This window comes from Ochotona curzoniae, unplaced genomic scaffold (genome assembly GCF_017591425.1).
Source record: "Ochotona curzoniae isolate NIBS_2020 unplaced genomic scaffold, NIBS_Ocur_1.0 scaffold_4701, whole genome shotgun sequence".
Taxonomy (NCBI): Eukaryota; Metazoa; Chordata; class Mammalia; order Lagomorpha; family Ochotonidae; genus Ochotona; species Ochotona curzoniae.
In genome coordinates, this window is record NW_024467122.1 from 20,478,482 (window position 1) to 20,501,647 (window position 23,166).

A 23,166-nucleotide genomic window follows, 5' to 3' on the forward strand; every position below is an offset into this window, starting at 1 on the left:
TGAACTGGAAGCCACATGCTTCTGTAAGAGATACAGTTTCCCAGTTGGCATATTAGTGGATAGTTTAATCTAACCCTTTATTTCTGACTTTATGAGTAAAAATAGCCAGTAATTTTCATCTTCACTTTTTAGTTTAAATGGAGTCTATTTTATTCTTTGTCTTTTTTTTTTCTGAATGAGTTTGCCTATGATTTTTGCATTTCTTCATTAATGTTGATGAACTTGTCATTGAAGGCATGTAGGTATATACAGTGTGCTGTAGTGCAAATCTCAACAGATTTCAAAAAAGGAAAATTATTGAAACCGTATTTTCTGGTCACAGTGATTTTCTTTACGTAATCAAAGTAAAAAGATGTTTTAAAGTCTTAAGTGTTCAAAAACGGAGAAATGTATTTATAGTTTCTTAACATCAAATGAAAAACCAAAATGGAAACTTAGAAATTTTGAACTAGATGATTACAGAAATATTGCATATCAGAATCTGTAGGTTTTTATAAAAATAGTGCTTGGAGAAAATACTCATAGTAGAAAATAATTTTTTTAATCAACTCAAGATAAGCCTTTGTGCCTATGTGCATCAGAAGGCCAAGTGTGTTCTTTTGGGGAGGAGAAAGTTTATTGGCAAGAGAACTGATAAGCAGAACAGCTGGTGAGGTACATTCTCATTGCAGGGACTGAGAGTCAGTTTAGCAGGGTAAGGTGAAGTTTAGTTTAGTCTGTATTTCTGTGTTCAGTGCTCCTCAGGCTTCTGAAAGTACTCTTGTGTGTCCAACTTCAGGTTATGCTTTAATTTCCTTTGCTTCCTCTCACTTAGATTTTCTTCCTGTGTGAACACAGATTGTTTGAAATGCAGTATTGGACACAAAATAAGATTAACATCTCCAAGAGGTTTTTGTTTAAGTTTTATTTATTTTGCAATGACCAAAACTGAGCCGATCTGAAGCCAAGAGCCAGGAGCTTCTTCCAGGTCTCCCACATGTGTGCAAGGACCCAAAGTCCTTGCATACATCTTCTATTTCTTTCCCAGACCAAAAGCAGGAAACTAGATGGGAAATGGAGCAGTTGGGACATGAACTGGCATGCATATGGATTCCAGCACTACTAGGTGGAGGATTAGCCTCGTGGAGCTGCTGCACCAGCCCCAGAAAGATGGTTCTTGAAAAGATGAATGAAATGGATAAATTTCTGAAATATAGATGAAAACTAAGAATGATGGGGCCAGCAGTGTGGCACATCCTGCACACCAGGGTCCCATATGTTTGAGTTCTGGCTGTTATACTACCAGTTGAGCAGCAGAAGAAGGTCCAAGTGCTTGGGCCCTTGATTCCATGTTGGATAATGGAGGAAGTTCTTGGCTCCTGGCTTTGCTCTGGCCATTGTGCTATTTAAGGAATCAACCAGTAGGCAAAAGATTCTCTTTCTCACTTCCTCCCTCCATTTTCTACCCACCCCCATGCCCCTTGTGTGTGTGTGTGTGTGTGTGTGTGTGTGTATACCTGCAGAATCCCCGGGAAAAGGGTCTAGGGATTTATTGGAATGGGAGCAGTTGAGGGTGTGTTTGACAGGGAAGAAAGGATTTTTGGGTCTTCCATGTCCTGGACCACTGCATTCGGATGTAGGCAAGGGAGCTGAAACAGAGAGGTTTAGAGGGGAGAAATTGGAGGGCATATCTGGGTCAGACCAAGGCACTTGGTCATAGTAGGAAACCTGGCTGGACTAAATAGCACTCACCCACTGCCCACTGGTGCTCACAAAAGCTGGGACTGGAGGGCAGCCTGGCTGGGCTAGCCTGCAGAACTCGCCTGTGAGCATCTTTAAAAAAGAAAAAAGAAAGGCATGACTCTGGAGAGTAAAAGTTTACAGAAGACCCTCAAATATAGCTTTTTCCTTTTATTTTATGTTTTTTTTAATGTATACATATTTAAAAATTTATTTTTGGGTACAGCACGATAGGATAGAAGTTAAAGTCCTTGCCTTGAACACACCGGGTTTCATATGAGTGCCGGTTCTAATCCCGGCGGCCCTGCTTTCCATCCAGCTTCCTGCCTGTGGCTTGGGAATGCAGTTGAGGACGGCCCAAAGCTTTGGGACTCTGCACCTGTGTGGGAGACCTTGGCTTCAGATTTGCTCAGCTTTGGCTGCTTGGGGAGTAAATTATCGGATGGAAGATCTTCCTCTCTGTCTCTCTTCTTCTCTATATATCTGCTTTTCCAATGAAAATAAATAAATCTTTAAAAAAATTATTTTTATTGCAAAGGCAAATCAGATTTATAGAGAGAAGGAGAGACAGAGAGAAATATCTTACATCTGCTGGTTCACTCCCCAAATGTCTGCAATGGCCAATACTGAACCGATCCTAAGTCAGGAGCCAGGAGCTCCCTCTGTGTCTCCCACACGGGTGCAGAATCCCAAGACCTTGGGCCATCCTCTGCTGCTTTCCCAGGCCACAAACAGGGATATAGATGGGAATTGGAGCAGCTGGATTGCAAACCAGTTTCCATATGGGTTGCTGGTGCCAAGAGGTGAAGGATTAGCCAATTGAGCCATCATGTTGGGCTCTTTTTATATGTTTATTTCTGTAACTGTTTCTAATAAATTATTAATTTTATCTCTGATTGTCTTTGACTTTGCTTAATTTCTGTTTTTTTTTCCTGTGTTTTAACAAAAAGCATTTTTTTTTTAAGGTTCAGGAACAAGTTCATCCCACTCTCTCAGCAAATGAAGAGTCTCTCTATTATATTGAAGAACTGATTTTTCAGCTACTTAATAAGTTATGCATGGCCCAGCCAAGGACTGTTCAAGATGTGGAGGTAAATATTATTTTGTTACTTCAAAAAGTCACTTGGCCACTATAAAAAATATTTTTTGTATGTAAATCTACCTTATTCAAAATTAGTATGGAAATAAAAATCACTGAAATTATCTTTGGCATATATGATCAGTTTCATGTTTGATAAAGAGATCAAAGCCAATTCATTGAGGAAAAGTTTTCTGCAAAAAACAGAAATGCTAGGCTTACTAGATAAGTTTAGAGATAAAACCTTGAAAGTATCTCACACAGCAAGCAAAAATGATTCAAGATAGGCTTAGGTTTAGGTATAAAACAGGAAACCCCTTAATTTTTTAAATTTCATTTTATGACACTGTTTCATAGGCTCTGGGATTCCCCCAACCCCTCCAAAAAGCCCCCCATGGTGAATTCCTCCATATTGTTGCAGTAGTACAGTTCATATCCAGTCATGATTCCTTCATTGTGGGCATGGACCAAGCAGAAAGTCCAGCATCTTATTCTCCAGATAAATTCAACAGTTTCACTGGGAGACCATCTCTGGTCTGAAAGTAGAGCTGGCAGAATATCATCTCCAATTAAAAGCCACTACACAACTTCAACAAAAATTTATAACATCATGAGGTTAATTGACATGGTATTGAGTGACCAATATGTTAGAAAATGCAAGTTCTTAACCACATCCTGTGACTATTTCATTGACATTTCACTTGTAGTTTATATGCAACCGGCTACAATACACCTTATAATATTATAGGGTACTATTCAACTGTCTCATGTCTGTTTTCATTTTTATATTTAGCAGCTTATAGTATTCAAGCATGATTTCTGCTTAACTTTGTGAATTTTAGGCTAGTCCAAACAGGCTTATAACTCAAACATGTCATGTATTAACAATTGAGGAGCAGAACAGTTTTAGGAGGGGTATGCAGAGAAATTTTCAATACCTTAGTGAGGAGTAATTAATCTTTGTGTCCTACCTAGTAAGGTATATGGGAGTCCAAGCTGACTGTTTCCTGGCTGTTCTAAGCTTTCCTTATTGGTCTCTCTCTATCTGATCTAATTTTGTTGTTGTTTTGTTTTGGGGGGGAGGGGCTTCAGAGCGACCCTGATGGTCATTGCAAGAGAGGGTGGGGATCCAAAGTTGGAACTAAGTAAGGACCAGAGAAAGTTCCTCTCCTGATTCCTGGAGGAAGTTTACTGTTCTTCTGTTTCTGTGGACCGCTCAGGGCTCTTGGCTGTTGTTCCAGTGACATTAGATCCTGTGAGGAAGAATTTGGGCTTCTTCCATCCCGTGTGAGAGATCCAATAGGGAATGGATAACCTCAGTGTTCTGGGCTTCTGAAGGCACTCCAATTCCCTGAGGTGTCCTTGGCAGCTGGGTTATAGTCCTTGGTGCCGTACTAATAGTCCTTGGTGAGGATCCGGGAGTCTCCAGGGTTGGGATATAAGCCTCCTCCTGTCCTCCTGCTCCACTTTAGCCCCCACTCCCCACTCAGTGCATATGACCACCTGTTAAGAGATTGTCAGGATTGCTCTTGGATCCCCCTGTATGTCTTTGTAGTTTTTGCTAATGTCTAATGCAGATTTGAGTCTGCTGTCTGTAAGTTACCTGTTACTATCTTGATAGGTTATACTTAATATCTTCCTCACACACCAAGAAGGTAGAAGATTTCTCTGCTCTCCCAACCCATTAATGGAATAACATAGGGAATTAAAAGCATATCAGGCTTTTCAGTTATTTGATATAGTTCATAAGCAGTTTGTCTCATTGATTATTGGTTCATTAAAGCCCCTAAATTTGTAGAAGAAAATGCTAGAGAGTATCCCCATAACCTGGGACTAGGCAAATAATTTTTTAGATATTTCAAAATGTGATAATTATTAAAAAATATAGATGCCATTAAGATATAAATCACAGACTTTTTTTTCTGCAAATAAGCAAAGGTGTTGAACAGACACTTAGTAAAAGAAAAAAAATGCTAATACCCTGAAATTAAAACCACGATGAGATATCATTTCACATGTACCAAAAGGAATATTCTATAATGTTGGGTGACTAGAACTCTTACACATTGCTTGTGGAGTATAAAATGGTATGCATACTTTCAAAAAATTGTTTGGCAGTTTATTATAAAGTTGTTTATCCTGTAGCTAGCAATTCTACTCCTAGGTATTTAATCCTGGGAGATGAAAATATGTATTTACAAGACTCATACATGATCATCAAGCAGCTTAATTCATGATTGTCAAAAGTTGGAAGCAACTCAAATTCTGCTAGTGGCTAAAATAGGTAAACATGGTAGATTCATAAAATGGCATGATACACAGTAAATAAGATTGAACTATTGACACAATGCAATAAAACAGCTGCATTTTTCTCACATACAGAGTAAAGTAAGAAAAGCTTGACCCGAAAGAGTACATGCTATATGATCTCATTTTTTAAAATTGGGAAACAACTAAAACTCAAGGTGGTACAAATGAAGATTGTGGTTGCATCAAGATTGTGAAACATCAAGGTCAATATTATAGACATGTGTTTTGTGACAGTTGTGGTTACACAAATATGGACTTTTAAAAAAAATTTGTTTTACCTGAAAGAATTACAGAGAGAGAGAAAATAAAGATAAGGAAAGAGATCTTCCATCTGTTGGATTACTTCCCAAATGGCCAGAGCTAGGCAGGTCCAAATCTGGGAGCCAGGAGCTCCTTCTGGGTCTCCCACACAGGTGCAGGGTCCCAGAGCCTTGGGGCAATCCTCTGCTGCTTTTCCAGGGATCTCAGTGGGAAGTGGAGCAGCCTGAACTCTAATCAGTGCATTTAAGGGATGCTAGTGTTCACTGGTGGAGGATTGACACACTATACCAATTGCACTGGCCACATGAACATTTTTAACTCAAATTTGCATACTAAGTGCATTTTCCTACATATAAATATTACCACAATAAAGCATTAATGTAAATCTGAAGGTGAGTTGCTCATTGATTTAAAAATGTATTTACCTCCTAAAACAGTATTGTGAATAAGTGTTCAGAAACTTTTTGCCTTGTTTTGCCTTGTTTTGCCTTGTTTACTTGGGTATATTTTTAGATTTCTAGAAATAGATGTTATTGCATATTTAAGAAATTTCCTTTGTGGTATACTGTTTATGTTTTCTTTCTTTATGTTTTCTTTCTTTTGATGATTGTTTTTATAATGAGGTAGCAACTTTTCATTGTAAAGTAAAAAAAGCTTATTTTTCAAGCAACTGAGCTATTAGGATTTTAAATAACTCTTAGAATTGAGCATTTCTTTACTCTCTCTTGTAACATTTTAACATGAAAATACTGAAAACATACTCCTTGGTAGGTAAATCTACTAAAAAAAATGAGACTGCAATTTAAAAATTAGGAAACCAAGCTAAATTGGATTTTAGGGATTGACATTGTGGTGTAGTAAGTAAAGCACCACCATGTGGGTACTAGGTTGAAACCCCAGCTACTCCATTTCTGATCTAGCTCCCTGCTAGTGTGCTGGAAAAAAAGTGGTGGAAGGTGAACCAAGCACTTGGGTTCCTGACACCCAAGTAGGAGACCTGGAGAAAACTATCGGTTCCTAGGTTGAGTCTGGTCCAGCTCTGGCCATTGTGGCCATCTGGGGAATGAACCAGCAAACGGATCTATCTGTAATTCCGACTTTCAATTAGATGGATGGATAGAAAGAAAGAAAAGAGGTATGGTGAGATGTCTCAATCAATGACTAAATCCTCACCTTGCAAGCACCGGCATCCCATATGGGTACCAGTTTGTATCCCAACTGCTCAACTTCCATCTAGCTCCCTGCTGTGGCCTGGGAGAGCAGTCGAGGATGTCCCAAGGTTTTGGGACCCTGCACTTGTGTGGGAGGCCAGGAAGAAGCTCCTGGTTCCTGACTGGATCATTTCAGCTCCAGCCATTGTTAGCTTTTGGGTAGTCAGTCAGTGAATGAAGATCTTTGTTTCTCCTCTCTGTAAATTTTTTTGTAATTATTTTATTTTGATAATCTTTACATAGTTGATTAGGGCACAAAGGGTCAAGGGCTATAGGAAAGTCGGTTCTGTAAATTTGATCTGACTTTCCAAGAAAAATAAACAGATCTTGGATACAGTTGAGAACTTGCGGTTTTTAACATATTTGTTACTCAATACCATGTCAATTAATTACATAATGTTGCAAATTGGTGTTGATGTTATGTTGTGGCTTTTAATTGATTGGGATGATATTCTGCCAGCTCTGCTTTCAGACCAGAGATGGTCTCCCCAAGAAACCGTTGAATTTATCTGGACAATAAGATGCTGGACTCAATGCTTGCAATGAAAGAATCTTAACTGAACTTGAACTACAATACTACAGCAAGGTGGAGGAATCCACCATGGGGGGAGGGTATGGGGAGGGGTTGGGGGAATCCCAGAGCCTATGAGACAGTGTCACATAATGCAATGTAATCAATAAAAAAATAATATAACAAAAAAATAAACATCTTTAAAAAAAAAGAGAAGAAGGAAGGAAAGAGAAATAGAAGGAAGGAAAGAAGGAAAAAAGAGTGAAAGAGTTTGATTCAGATATCAGCCATTTTCATTAGTCATACTGATTATGTGAACCATAAAGGCTTGACTTATTCTTAGCAAGATACTTCCACGGCTGTGCTGAGCACCCTGACTCACGTGATCGTGCAGGAGGTATATGGTGTCTGTTCTTTTAAATTATCTACATTTGAAGCTCTAAGATTAGCAAAGATTACATAAGCTTTTTTAAAAATATAATTGCTACATAATAGTTAGCAATTTCTGCCAAGTAAGTGCTTTTAACTATGGAAGCATTCTTTTTTTCCCCCCAAGGTTTGTTTACTTTTATTGGAAAGTCAGATATACAGAGAGGAGAGACAGAGAGGAAGATTTTCCCTCCCCTGGTTCACTCCCCAAGTGACCACAATGCCCAGAGCTCAGCAGATCCAAAGCCAGGAGCCAGCAGCTTCTTCTGGGCTTCCCACGCGGGTGCAGGGTCCCAAGGCTTTGGACTATCCTGGACCACTTTCCCAGGCCACAAGCAGGGAGTTACATGCGAAGCAGGGCCAGTGAAACACAAACTGGTGCCCATATGGCAACCCGGTGTGTGAGAGGTGAGTCCACTAGTCTACCATGCTGGACCTGTATTGGTGATTTTTAAAAGAATATTCCCATAGGGCCCGACATGGTAGCCTAGTGGCTAAAGTCCTCACCTTGATGCACCAGAATCCCATGTGAGCACCAGTTCTAATCCTGACGGCCTGCTTCCCATCCAGCTCCCTGCTTGTGGCCTGGGAAAGCAGTCGAGGACAGTCACGGCCTTGGGACCTGCACCAATGTGGGAGACCCACAGGAGTCTCCAGGCTCCTGGTTTCGGATCAGCGCAGCACTGGCCATTGCAGCCACTTGGGGAGTGAATCAAGGGATGGAAAATCTTCCTCTTTGTCTCTCCTCCTCTCTGTATATCTGACTTTCCAATAAAAATAAAATAAATCTTTAAAAAATCACCAATACATTCCTTCATGACTTTAATCTCTCCTGTTTTTAATTTCTTTTCCTTTTTTCAGTTCATCTTAGTTATCCTGAAAGCTTTGTTTTCTTTTCTAAGATTTATTTATTTTTATTCGACAGTCAGATTTACAGAAAGAGGGAGAGACAGAAAAAGATCTTCTGCGCTCTGGTTCAACCCCCACATGACTGGAGCTGTGTTGATCTGAAGCCAGGAGCCAAGGGCTTTTTTCAGGTCTCCCACACGGGTACAGGGTCCCAAGGTCTTAGGCATTCCTCTGTCGCTTTCCCAAGCCACAAGTAGAAAGCTGGATGGAGCATGTGGCAGCTGAAACATGAACCAGCACCCATATGGGATCCTGGCGCGTACAAGTCAAGGACTTTAGTCACTAGGCTACTGCTTCCAGGCCTTTGAGTTTTCTTTTTAAACTCTTTGTTTTTCTTTATCCATGGAAATTGTGTGGAAAAACCTTGATAGTCCCATTAATATTTTTAAAACCAAAGAATTCAGTTATTATAACAATTAAAATTTTGTACATCACTAGCTAGTATCTTTAATGTTAGCATTAAGGATAGTCATATGTTTTAATTTCATGTGAATTTTCTATTTATGAAGAGTTATATTAATACTGCAATGATTCTGCTATGATCTAAACAGGAACGAGTTCAAAAGACCTTTCCTCATCCAATTGATAAATGGGCTATTGCTGATGCACAGTCTGCCATAGAGAAACGAAAACGAAGAAACCCTCTTTTACTGCCTGTGGACAAAATCCATCCTTCACTGAAGGTATTAAGCAATCTAATTAGAAAGGTTTTTTTTTAGTAACAAACAATAACTTTATATAGTATTCTTGTGTTATAAAGTTGTATTGTGGAATGGCCTGTGTTAGTATGTACTAATCCGTGTATGTACTTGTATGTATACATATGTAAATATATACATTTACATTATGTGTTCAAAATAAAAATTACATTAAGACAAAATCAGATTGCTTTCATATAATGCAAAGGTTAATAATGATGAAATATATAATGGTTTATTCTAATGCCTGCTATTTCTAATTGATTTTTATGTAATAGGCCATGATTCTCAGCCTTTTGTTGATTAAGAAAATACGTTACTCGGTATGATCACAATTGTTTTTCTGTATGTTGAGAAGGATCCTAGGAGATGTTAACTCACAGAACACAGTCATGCATTTAGTATATGCTTTAATAAATTTGTAAAATGTGTTTTGTATAATGTATTAGTCCTTGACACCAGACCAAAGGCTCATCTTATATACAGTGAAGCCCATGACTTACTTATTTATTTTTAATTTTTTTAATTAAAAAGTTTTGGTATTGACTGAAATTGATGCATACACATGTAAGCCCCTGATTAGGGTGGGTGGGCCAGGCATGGAGGAAGATGTGTGGGACAAATATTTCAAACTTTTTTTTTTCTCCTGTGTCTACAGGGGAAGAGAGGAAAGAGACCACTCCTTGCTATCAAACTTTATCAGCACCCAGGGATGGGGGTATAGTCACTTGATTGGTAACACCTGAGAACCCAGATGTAGGGAAGAATATTCCAAGGGTGTTACTTGAGCGATTTTGGTAGTGCTGAGATGTTGTTGGCTTTGTTATACCAGGGATGAGAAAATCTTTCCAAGGTCTATTTGCCGGTCAGGTCCACCTCAGTGCATCCATAGACCCAGATGCTTGCTGCAAAGCTTGCTGAGGAGAGTGGTTTAACCTGTTTTGTTTTTCATCCCCTAATGAGATGCCCAACATTCTCTAGTGGCCTAGATGAACTGCCTGGCATGTCCCTATGTGTATCTTAGTATGCTGTCCACTGCATAACCATCAGCAACTGAGGGGACACAGTCCCAATACATGAATTCCAAGGTTAGGCCATGTATTTTATGTTTTTCCCTGAGAACGAGGTTTGAGTCAAGTGATCTAGTTGGGGAATCCCCCAGGAAACTTGACCAGTTAATGTGTGCCAGTTAGTGCAGGGTCAGGATCAGTGCATCTCCTGAACCAGCCAACTCACATGCTGTTGTATGCAGCTGCCTGGTCAGTTCTACCCACAGCCCCATCTCTCATGCAAATCATAGGAGTACCCGTAAGTTTAAACGAATAGTTTATATCAAGTTTTTTTAATAACCAGGTATGTTAAAGAGGAATTTAGAATTTTAACTGATTTTTGAAAGTGTTGTTTTTTGTAATTAAGTTATTTATTTTTCCGCAGGAAGTTTTAGGGTACAAAGTGGATTACCATGTGTCCCTATATATTGTGGCTGTACTGGAGTATATCTCTGCTGATATTTTGAAATTGGCCGGTAATTATGTTTTTAATATTCGGCATTATGAAATATCCCAGCAGGATATTAAAGTGTCGATGTGTGCAGATAAGGTAAGTGTTAAAAGGTATTTAAATGTATTTACATAATGGTGATTATATGTCATTTCTGTCTCAATCTTTTTTAACAGACGGGCCCTAATATCTGATTTGCCACTTGCAGTCTTCCAAAAGATACATTAATAAGAAGCTGGAATCGAGAGTGAACCCAAATGTAGACACTCTGAAATGGGATGTGGGTATCTTAACCACTGTTCCAAGCATCCACCCCAAGTAAAAGTGATTTTAAAGAAAATATTTAGATTTCATAAAGGCAGAGGGAGAGAGAAATAAACTTTATAATATCTAAGTCATTCTCTTCAATAATTTTTTTTTTTACAGATATGTTTTTCTTCCTAGCTGCAAACTATGTTGGGGGAGAAATTGAATTTTTTTTTCATTTTCTTTCCTCCTTTTTTTTTCCTTTCCTTCTTTTTAAACCCATTTTTTGAAAGATTTATTTATTTTTTAGTAGAAAGTCATAGTTACAGGGAGAAGAAGAGACAGATGGAAAGATCTTCCATCCTCTGTTTCACTCTCTAGGTGGCCATAATGGTCAGAGCTGAGCCCATTCCAAGTCAGGAGCCAGGAGCTTCTTCAGGGTCTCCCACATGGGTGCAGGTTCCCAAGGCTTAAGGCTGTTCTCTACTGCTTTCCCAGGCCACAAACAAGGAACTGGAAGGGAAGTAGAGTAACAAAATATGAACTGGTGCCCATATGGGATCCTAGCACATGCAAGGCAAGGACTTTAGCTCTGCTAGACTGCTGCATCAGACCCTTTGCTATTGATTTTAATTTACAATAAGCAATTTCTTGTTTATTGGTTGACTGCAATCTGTAGCAACAGTCTGTGCCATAGCTGTACTAGTGAGATGCTGGGGTTTTAGAAAATCAGCATAATAACAGTTGTTGGTGCAACAGTTCTGTGTAGCATCTGTGGGGAATTGATTCCAGGATCTTCAGACATACCAAATCTGCAGATAAACAGCCTCAGTATAGAAAGGCATAGACTTCCCTTATAATTTAAGTCAACTCTCGACTATTTATGATAATTGCCACAATGTTAGTGCTTTGTGCTTGGTACCCTATATTACTTAGGAAATAATGACAAGAAAACATTTTCGGGCTGTGGTTAGTTGAGTTCACAGAGGTTTACCATATGTGTCAGAGAAGCATCACAGTATTATTTATTTACCATTTTGCTTTTCTCCTTTAGCCCTCCGTAAGTGCATCTTACTGTTCTTTACAATAGACAGGGAACTACCATGTTGAATACTTCCTGTTTGCCAGACATGGTAGTTTGCAAATTATGTGCTTTTTCTCATAATGTTCTTCCATCAGTTACATGTTACATGTAAGCAGTCTGAGTCAGAAGAGTAACTTACTTACACTCACTGCTGAGGAAGCAGCTGAGCCTGCGATTTTTGGCTAAGATTGTTATTTTCCAAAGATAAACTTTTTTTAAAAAAAAATATATAGATGTGGGCATATTATACACAGACAGATGAATATTTCAGCATTTGGTTGATTTTATTTCCAGAAATATTTGTTTATGAACATCTCCAAACAGTTCATGGAAAATGTATGTTATGAAAAAGCTGACTTTTAACATTTTTTGGACCAGTGTTTTAAGTGCTTTAGGACAATTTTATAAGGGCAAATAAAATTATTTTCTTCCTCACTGACTTATATTCCTCAGGTTTTGATGGACATGTTTGATCAGGATGACATAGGTTTGGTTTCTCTGTGTGAGGACGAACCTCATTCTTCAGGTGAATTAAACTACTACGACCTTGTGAGAACTGAAATTGCAGCAGAAAGACAGTATCTGCGGGAACTAAACATGATCATGAAAGTGTTTAGAGAAGCCTTCCTTTCTGACAGAAAGCTGTTTAAACCTTCTGTAAGTATCTTTTGGGATTTAACATTGTATATACCCTAAAGCAAACAACAGCTTAAAAATCATCTAATAACTTTATATAGTTCATGAGAACATAAAATATTGGTTTATATTTCGGTGGGTTTTAGAACTATATGACTTGTTATACTGAAGTAGTAAATATGGTGAAAGTGAAAACTGGTCACAAAATTAGATTTACACTGGAATGCAGTTTTTTCCTACCATACAGTATCCGCAATCCATAGTCCTTGACTTGTTGTAGTGAGAAAGATAAGTGATCTAGTAAAAAGAGAGCTATGTTTTCTCCTGTCTTTTTGTGACTACTTTAAGGCAGTAGTTTAGTTTTAGTAGTGGAATATTTTTAAACAAAAGCTTATATAGCATGCCACATAAGCAAAAATGTAAGACCAATTTATGTCTGAATTAGGAGCCAGCTTTATTCTGATTCTGTTTATTGCCATTAACCAACTTTATAAGACCTTGATTAAGTCTTTAGCATCTTAAATGCTAAAACTGCTAAAATGTCAAAATTCTTTTTATGAGCAATTGCATGGAATCACCCATAATGTAATGTTTTTGAATTATTAAACAAAAGTTTCTGGAAAATGTACTATCCCAATGTTTTTTATTGTCTAATCCAAGAGGGGTTTTTTTTTTTTTTTTGGTTTGTTTTTTGTAGTAATGGTTGACTTTCACTTTGTATTAGAATCTGTTAGTATGAAATTAGATGAAAAATATATCGTTAACACTCATATTACCATTTATATTTAGTAATTTTATAACTATAATTCTCAACCTCATATGTTTCACCAAACCTTTTCATTTTTTTAGGACATTGAAAAGATCTTCAGTAACATTTCAGATATCCATGAGTTAACTGTGAAGCTGTTAGGGTTGATTGAAGACACAGTTGAAATGACAGACGAAAGCAGTCCTCATCCCTTAGCTGGCAGCTGTTTTGAAGATTTGGCAGAAGTAAGTTAACAAAATTACTTTACAGTGAAAATCAGAGAATATTGCTGGCTACTTCAAAAAATACTTAAGATTTAACCAATAGCAAACTGTAATTATTTTGTCTAATTTTTATGGACACTTTCTTTACAGTGTTTTTAGAGTAATTTATAGCTCAAGTGTATATACTGGTATAGCAACATTAAAATTGTTTTTTTTAATGAAGAGTGTGTTTAAGATGAAAAAAAATAAATTTTGTTACCAACTTAAAATTTTAATTTAGCCTTTGTCAAAATGTCATAATTCTGCATGTATTTGGGGTACAATGTGATATTTCAGTCCATGTGTGCAATGATGTAGTCTGATTGGTATTTCCTTCCTCATTATTTGGAGCTTACATGCTCTGCTCTTCTGGTTCTTCGTAAAGTGCTAAGTGGTTGTAAAGTGCATTCACCCTGCTGCGCCACAGGAACATAGAACTTTCTCCTGCCTAACTGTATTTTATGCCCATTAGTCAACCACCCTTGACAACTCTGCCCTGCCCACTCAGTCCCTTCTTAGCTTTTGGTAGCCACTACTGTCTTCTGGGAAAGTAAATATTATTGAGTATAGCTACTGGTTTTTAAGGATTTTAGATTCAATTTTCAAAAATAGAAAACTGGAAAATCATTTATTGTCTTCAAATAATTATAAAAATAACAGCTCATTATAGAAATTTTCAGAAAAATAGAAATATATATCTAAAATGAAAATCACTATTTTGCAACACATAGATAATTTATCCTTATAAACAGTCTTTATGTCTAAAGAAAGTACCGGGCCCGGCGGCACGGTCTAGTGGCTAAATTTCTCGCCCTGAACACGCCAGGATCCCATATGGGCGCCGGTTCTAATCCTGGCAGCTCCACTTCCCATCCAGCTCTGTGCTTGTGACCTGGGAAAGCAGTGGAGGATGAACCAAAGCCTTGGGACCCTGCACCCGCGTGGGACACCTGGAGGAGGTTCCTGGCTCCTGGCTCCAGATTGGCATGGCACCGGCTGTTGCAGCCACTTGGGGAGTGAATCATTGGATGGATGATCTTCCTCTCTGTCTCTCCTCCTCTGTGTATATCTGACTTTGCAATAAAAATAAATAAATCTTTTTTTTTTTTTTTTAAAGAGAGTGTACCAAAGAGTTAAAAAAAAAAAAAAAAACAAAGTACCAAGGTATATGGAGAACATTAATTCTTTTTAAGATTGATTTATCTCACTTGGAAAATCAAATTTACAGAGAGAGAGGGAGATACACAGAGACCCTATTTCTGCTGGTTCATTCTGCAAACAGCTGCCATGGCCAAAACTGAGCCAATCTGAAGAGAGAGTCAGGAGCTTTTTCCTGATCTCCCTGGTGCGTGTGCTGGCCAATGGCCTTGGCCAATCCTTCACTGTTTTCCCATGCCATAAACAAGGAGCTGGATCAGAAGAAGGAAGCCATTGCTTGCAAGTGGATGATTTGCTTGCTTTTTTGTTTTTTAATATTTATTTCTTTTAATTGTAAAATCAGATGCAGAGAGAAGGAGAGAGAGAGGAAGATCTTCCTTCCCCTTGTTTACCCTCCAAGTGGCCACAAAGGCCAGAGCTCAGCTGATCTGAAGCCAGGAGCTTCTTCCGGGTCTCCCACGCGGGTGCAGGGTCCCAAGGCTGTAGGCCGTCCTCGACTGCTTTCCCGGGCTACAGGCAGAGAGCTGGATGGGAAGCAAAACTGCTGGGACACGAACCAGTGCCCATGTGAGATCTCAGTGCATCTAAGGCGAGGACTTTAGCTGCTAGACTACTGCGGTGGGCCCTAGATTAGCTTTTTATACCACCATGTCAGCACGAAGACAAAACATTTTAATATAGTTTTTCTTAGTTTGTTGGCTTCTCCTTTTTTTCTTGTTACTAAAAGTAGCTGTACAATAAACAATTACTATATACCTTCTTTGTGGGGGGATATGATTTTTTTCCTGCTGGAAGTGGAACTATAATGTTAAACAACTAAGTACATTTTTAGAACTTTGAAATGTTTTTCCAAGTTTATTCCAGTTAAATTTCATTGGTGAAGAAGTTTGTGGAAAATATAATTTAAAGATACATTTATTTTGTTGGAAAGAATTTTGCAATTCATACATATGGGAATTCTCAAAGTAAAAGTCAAAATAAAAGTTAATAAAAGCATTAGAGAACTGTGTAATTTATGCCAGATAAGCTTACCTTTGGGTTCTTTTTTCTTGAGAATGCCTAAAGTACTCTCATACACATCCTCCCATTCTCCCCACATTAATTTTGAGTATTATCTTACTCATTTTTACCAATCTAAATGGAAAAAACTTACATTTCAATCATTTTTTAATTTAGGTTTAGATTTTTTTTTTTTTTAGATTTACTTCTTTTTATTTGAAAGGCAGTGTTAGTGAGAAGGAGAGACAGATCTTTCATCTGCTCGTTCACTCCTCAGTGCTGACAATGGTCAGAACTGGGCTGATCTGAAGCCAGGAGCCTCCTTACGGTCTTCCCGTATGAGTGCAGGGACCCAAGAACTTTGCCCGCTTCCCCTACTTTCTCTATCCTTTAGGAGGAAGCTGGATCATAAATAGAGTAGCTGAGATTCGAACCAGTGCCCACATGAGATGCTGGTGCCACATGTGGAGGCTTAGCTTGCTATACCATGGCACTATTCCCAGCTTTTTGTTGTTGTTGTTTTTAATATTTTATAATTTTATAGTCTCTAACACAAACTGATTATCCTATGTTGTTAGACAAACTGATATTATAAAAATATTCAGCCTTGGTTCCTAGGAAATTTTTATGTATATTACTTTGTGATAAACTTGCTTGCTTATTGTTAAAGATATAATGATTCTACATTACTGTATTATTTTCATTTTGCTTTACATATACATAAATATAAACATGAAATTTGCTGTTTTCACCACTTTAAGTATCTGATTGTTGGTATTGATTGAATGTACAGTATTATACAACCACCGCTGTTTCCAAAACATTTTTGTCATCTCCAGATGGAAACAAACCAGTGAACAATAAATCCCTATTTCTCCCTCCCTTTACCCCTTTGTCATTTTGAAGATAAATTTCTGCCTTTGTCAAATTTCCCAATTTAGGTGCCTCATATAAGTGCATAATATTTATTTTTATGTCTTGCTTTATTTCACTTAGCATAATCTTTGCAAGATTCATCCAGCATGTACCAGAACTTTTTCTTAGCAAAATATTACTTAATTGCATCTATATAGCTTACTTTACTTTATCCATTCATTGGTTAATGGCTCTTTGGATTACTTTCACCTTTTAGCTGTTGTTAAAAATGCTACAGTGTTTCCAGTTCTTTGCAGTGTATCCTTAGGAGTGGAATTGCTGGGTCATTTGGTAACTTTGTGGTTTATTTTTTGAGGAACTGTCATTTTGCATCTCCTCTGGCAGTGAACAGGCATTCATATTTCTGAGTTCTTGCTAATGCTTGTTTATTTTCTGGAGAAACTTAATACTTTTGCATTTTTAAAATGAAAAATGAAGCAAAACTCTAGGTCTAACTAAACATTGGAGTAATTGATTTTTAAAAATATTAGTAATTTAAGCAACCATTAGACAAACCATGGGCAATGTGTGCTTTGTTATTTACAGCTTATTCTCTATCTTTCTCTCTTTAAAGTTTAATTATTTGAAAGAGTTACACAAAGAGAAAGATCTGTCTCCTTTCTGCAGGTTTACTCTCCTGGGCTGAAGCTGGGAGCCAGGAGCTTCTTCTGGATCTCTCATATGGGTGCAAGGGCCCAAGCAGTTAGGCCATCCTCCGTTGCATTCCCAGACACGTTATCAGAGAGCTGAATCAGAAGTGGAGCAACAGGGACTTGAACTGATGCCCGTACGAAATGCAGGCAGCACCTATATTTACACCGTGGCAGTGACATCTACAGTAAATTATCTTTTTTTTAGAGCAAATTTGCTTTGCTTTGTTCTGCTTTCTTTTTCAAATTTTGCAGACCATTGAATGGATTTAAAAAGTATCATTTTTGCTTTCCTTGAAAGTATCCTAGGGCTGATGTAGTAGTATAGTAAGCTAACTCCTGTGGCACTGGCATCCCATATGGACTGGACACTGGTTAGAGTCCTGACTGCTCCCCTGCTGATCCAGCTGCCTGTTAATAGCATGGAAAAGCAATGAAGGGTGGCCCAAGACTTTGGACTGTGGCACCCCTGGATGACCAGAAGCTCCTGGTTCCCAGCCTCACACCAGCCTAACTTTGGCTCTTGTAACCATTTGGGTAGTGACTCAGCAGATGAAGATCTCTCTGTAACTCTGATTTTCAAGTAAAATAAATATATATATTTTTAAAAGTTTTATAAGTATAAACTCATTTCCACCTCCTTAAGCCCAGCTGAATTTCAAATTCCAACCTTCTTTTACTAATGAATACACCTCTCTCTTATTTAGGATAAATGTTTGTAAGCATTTTAATAGTTTGATACATGTGACATAGGGTCACCTATATCAAATTTAGTAATTGTAGTCTTTGTCAGTTGTTGTTCAGCATCGCTACTTAGATTTCTAAAACTTTTCCAGGCTCAGTCATAATTATTGTTTGTCTCTCCAGAAAGTAGAGAACAATAAGTGATAAACCCTGGTTGAGGATATGAGTGAAAATTTGTCATTAAAAGTTTGTACCATATTAGTAGAGAAGGTGTTCTTTTACCCTAACATGCTTTCTTTTTTTAAAAAAAAAACTAGGAGCAAGCATTTGATCCTTATGAAACGTTATCACAGGACATTCTCTCACCAGAGTTTAATGAGCATTTCAATAAGTTGATGGCCAGACCTGGCGTTGCTCTACACTTTCAGGTAAACCTAAACTGAACATGATTTTTATCTTAAAATAAATAAATAAATATTTTGTAAGTTTAAACTTCAAAAGTTTATAGTTCCAAAGTCCTTTTATAAAGCATTTGGAAGATATTCCTTCAGTTTTTCTAATCCTGTTCATTTTCAGCCCATCTTTGGATATCTTCTTTTTTCTATCTTACATTCTTTTACTTTGGTCTTAATGCAAGAATTTTTTTAGTACATAGGAAATGCTGAGTGGGGGAATCTAGTACCTTCTGGATCTGGGATATAGAAATGAATAAGCAGAGCTATTTTTAGTATCAAATTCCTTTCAGAAAAATGTGGAAAAAGCATAAAGCATTGAGAAAAGCCTTATGTATAGTCATACTGATTTCTCTGTCAGATCTCCAGAGTAGAGGAGATAGACCTGTATTGAGGGGAGGTATGCAAATAATCATGCACATTAGTTGGCTCAGTAATACTGTTAGATAAAATAAAAGTAGAGACAGACAAAACTGTATTTTTATTCTCTCAATCCTTAAAACAAAGATCATGTTGTCATAGGTGATGATTGGCTGCCTGTCAGCAGTAGAAATTTCCGTGTTTAGACTGGCTCTTTTACCTCAACAGATGAATTTGGGCAGATCTTTATTTTATTTATTTATATTAGAAAGGCAGACTTACAGAGAAGAAGAGAGAAAGATCTTTTGTCCTCTAGTTCTCTTCCCAAGTGGCCACAATGACCAGAGCTAAGCTGATCCAAACTCAGGAGCCAATAAATTAAATCTTTTATTTTCATATAAACCATAAATTAAGCATTTATCAGAGAACCTATTCATAAGAGCATTGCACACTCATTAAAAGCACTCATAGTGGCAAGATTGGCAGCAATACAGAACTGTTGAATTATCAAAATCACTTGAGCAGTGCCCTTGGAGGAGCATGCCCCACATCAGGGTCCCTGGGATAGTTGGGAGGCTGGGTGTGGCTTCTCCCCTTATCTCTCCCCTTCCCCCAGATATAGGAAGGAAAATAGAGTGTCAAAACAATGGTCACACCCACTTTCCTCTAGTCCTTGACCCTTCACACCCTAATCAAATATGTAAAAAAGTGTCAAAAATAAAATTTATACAATAAAAAAGCACTCATAATACGTTTCTTTTTCATATCTGTTTATAAGAAATTTTGACTGTAGTTTTTGAATGTTTAGCACCCAATTAAGCTATTGTCTCAGAGATATTCAGCAAAATTTAAAAATAATAAGATGTTTTATATGTGCATATATAATTTGGAGAGTGAACCAACAGATGGAAGATCTGTCTCTCCTTGTCTAACTGCCTTTCATATATACATATATATGGTATAAATTATATGTATGTACATTATACACACACATATGTATATCTTGATTGAATATGTATGTTTAATATTTAAGATCCAGAGGACCCATTGTTGTGGTGCAATGGATTGAGCCACTGCCTCTAATCCAAACATCCCATTTGAGGAGCTGCTGCACTTCTAATCCAATTCCCTGATAATGTGCTGGGAAAAGCAGCAAGATGACCCAGGTCTTTGTACCCCTGCTATTTATGTAGGAGACCCACAACAAGCTTCTGGCTCCTGGCTCCTAGATTCAACCTGGCCCAGTCCTAGCTGTGGCAACATTTCAGGAGTAAACCAACAGATAGATCTCTCTCTCTCTTTCTCTCTCTAATTCCACCTTTTGAATCAATAAATCTTTGTCCAAACCCAGAGTAATTAAAATCTCTGTTAATTAACAATGTTGTAATCATCCATTCAGCTTCTGTACCATAAATTTGTTAGCCTTTAAGCAACAAAAAGTTTTTTCTCCTAGTTCTGGAAACTTGGCAGTCTGAGATCAAGGCTGTAGCACATTAATTGGTGATATTTTGTCCACCAGGAACATAAATGGTGCTGTCTCCCTGAGGCATCACATGGTGTAAGGAGCAAGCAAGTTCTCTCAAGCCTCTTTTTTTTCTTGATTTTTAAACATTTCTTCATTTACTTGGTGGGCAGAGAGACAAACAGATATCAACAGACAAAGAGGCCAGTACAATGGCTCAACTGGCTAATCTTACACCTATAAGCACCAGGATCCCATGAGGGGGCCAGTTCTTGTCCTGGCTACTCCACTTCCCATCCAGCTTTGTGCTAATGGCCTGGACAAGTGGTAGAGTATGGCTCACAGCCTTAGAACCCTGCACTGTTGTGGGAGATCTGGAAGAAGTTCCTGACTCCAGGCTCCAGACTCCAGGCTCCAGATAGGCTCAACTCTAGTCCTTATGGCCATTTGGGGAGTGAACCAGTGGGTTTAAGATCTTTGTTTCTCTGTCTCACCTTTTTGTAAATTTGACTTTCCAATAAAAAATAAATAAATCTAAAGAGAGAGAGAGAGAGACCCACTCCTCAGTATTTGCAACAACCTGGGTTAGGCAAAGTGGAAACCAGGAGCCAGAAACTTCCTTGTGTGCCAGGTTCTCCTGTACTTGAACTGTTGTATGAAACTGTTGGTTCTGTATTAGCAAGAAGCTGGATCGGATTAAAGGAGCATAAATTCTTTTTCACATTGTATGTTGTTTTTGTGTTTGTCTCAGAGGTAGAAATACCAGTATATCAACCTTGCAGACATTTAAAATTAATTTTTTTTAATTGGAAAGTCATATGTAGAGAGCAAAGGAGATACAGAAAGATCTCTCCACTGGTTTACTCCCGTGGCTGCAGTGGCTAGAGCTAAGCTGACCCAGAGCCAGGAGCCAGGAGCCTACTCCAGGTCTCCCGTGCAGGTGTAGGGTTCCAATGCTTTGGGCTGTCCTCTAATGCTTCCCCTGGTCACAAGCAGGGAGCTAGATGGGAAGTGGAACAGCTGTGATTAGAACCAGCATCTCTATGGGATCCCGGTGCATGCAACGCGAGGATTTAGCCACTAGGCTACCACGCCGGGCCATGAGTGATTTTTTAATTCATTATAACTTTTGGAAGATCACTGATTCTGTAGAATAGTACTTTTCAAAACTGAGGTGCACCCCATCTTACAGTAACATTTTTTCAAGGTATATAAAAGCACTCGTACCTTTAATAAAATGTGCTTTCAGTTTGCCTGAGACTTTTTTGTGTTAGTTTATATCCTTTTTTCCTACCTCTCTTACATATTACCCCTGACCATATTTAATTTCTCAGTGTGTATTGATTCAAGGTTTAAAAAATTTCCAGAGTACCTCCCTTGCTCACTGAATTAAAAAAAAGGACATTATAAAATATTGGTCTTGGGAGGTAGTTCAGTGATTACAAAGCAAGAGTTTCTGGAAGAAGAGAAAATGAAATGGTCTAACTGCCTGTATGTCTTGTCATATTTGATTACCCACAAGAAGTGACATGGTTATCACAAGGGTGAATATTAACTTTTTATTTACTTACTTTTAAGTACTTGGTAATCTGTTTCCAGTAGAGAAAAGCAAAGACTTACAAAGTTCTCATGCCTGGATGTTCTTTTTTAAGATCAGCTGTAGGCTCTCCAGGTGCTTCCAGTCCTTGAGACCATGATATTAATATGTTAATTTGAATTTTAGAGTCAAGTCAGATTTTATGACAAATCTGATCTGGTTGTCAGTGTAGAGTGGCTTTGTCATTTAAGTTATATAATTGATATTTTTCATAAACTAAACTATATGTGGTAAAATGTGTTTAAGTCAAATAACAGTATAGAGCATTCTCTAAAATATATCCTTTGTAACTATTTAAACTTGAAAAGCATTTTTATGATGAGATAATAATGTGCAAGAAAGTAATAGCTCTTTTGAAATCCTTGAGGGTATATAGAAGCCAAAATGTTTGATAAAAAGCCAGAAGGACAACCATGAAAGTTATTATAGCTATATAACAAATAACCATGTGTATTAGTCCAAAGTTAATGCCAGTGCATTATAGGTTTTCCATTGTAGTTTTGACAAGTGTCTGTATCTTCTGTTTTAAAAGCCAGTCTCTTTAAGGTACTGCTGTTTTATATCCTTAATAATAGATATATTTTTGTATCCTTTTGCTTTACAGTCCATTGCTGATGGCTTTAAGGAGGCAGTTCGTTATGTCCTTCCACGCCTTATGCTAGTGCCAGTATATCATTGTTGGCATTATTTTGAATTATTAAAGGTAAGGAAGAAGCTTCCTAAGTCTAACTAAGTACTTGCTTCTCTGAGGCATGAAATCTGCTGATATTGTTGTAGTATTTTGGGTACCTTTTATTCATAAAAATAAAGTATGTTAAAATTTCTTAACTTGAGGGGAAGGTATTGGAGAAAATCTTGCATGTTTTAATATCTTCAGATCATCTGCATGTGGTAGAACAAAGATATGTCTTAATCTGTGAATTCTTTCTTTTTTTAAAAAAAAAAATATGTTCCTTTTATTTGAAAGGCAGATTTTATAGAGAGAAGGTCTTCCAATATGTTGGTTCACTCTCCAAATGGCTGCAACTGCTGAGCTGATCCCAAGCCAGGAGCCAAGAGCTTTTTTCCATATCTCCCACATGGATGCAGGGGTCCAAGACTTGCGCCATGCTTCAGTCCTGCTTTCTGAGGTCATAAGCAGGGAACTGGAGCAGAGGTGAAATAGCTGGGATGTTCTACAGGTAGAGGATTAGCCTGTAATGCCACCATGCCAGCCCCTATCTGTGATTTCTTAGTGTAGGATCTCAAAATACTAACCTAAGAGAACAGTTTTTAAGTTAATGTCT

The 23,166-nt window shown here is 37.8% G+C and overlaps 1 protein-coding gene across 3 annotated transcripts in view; it reads left to right on the forward strand.

Annotated features, from left to right (window-relative positions):
* Positions 1-23,166, forward strand: part of SOS2 (SOS Ras/Rho guanine nucleotide exchange factor 2) — a 101,959-nt gene that overhangs the window by 24,065 nt on the left and 54,728 nt on the right. For 2 of the 3 annotated variants that reach the window (XM_040969661.1, XM_040969663.1), the window contains exons 2-8: positions 2,685-2,810; positions 8,980-9,111; positions 10,561-10,725; positions 12,410-12,613; positions 13,442-13,585; positions 18,327-18,437; positions 22,485-22,583. In XM_040969661.1, the coding sequence (XP_040825595.1) occupies positions 2,685-2,810; positions 8,980-9,111; positions 10,561-10,725; positions 12,410-12,613; positions 13,442-13,585; positions 18,327-18,437; positions 22,485-22,583 (981 nt within the window). The remainder of the gene's footprint in view (positions 1-2,684; positions 2,811-8,979; positions 9,112-10,560; positions 10,726-12,409; positions 12,614-13,441; positions 13,586-18,326; positions 18,438-22,484; positions 22,584-23,166) is intronic. The other variant, XM_040969662.1, reaches the window with a different exon arrangement.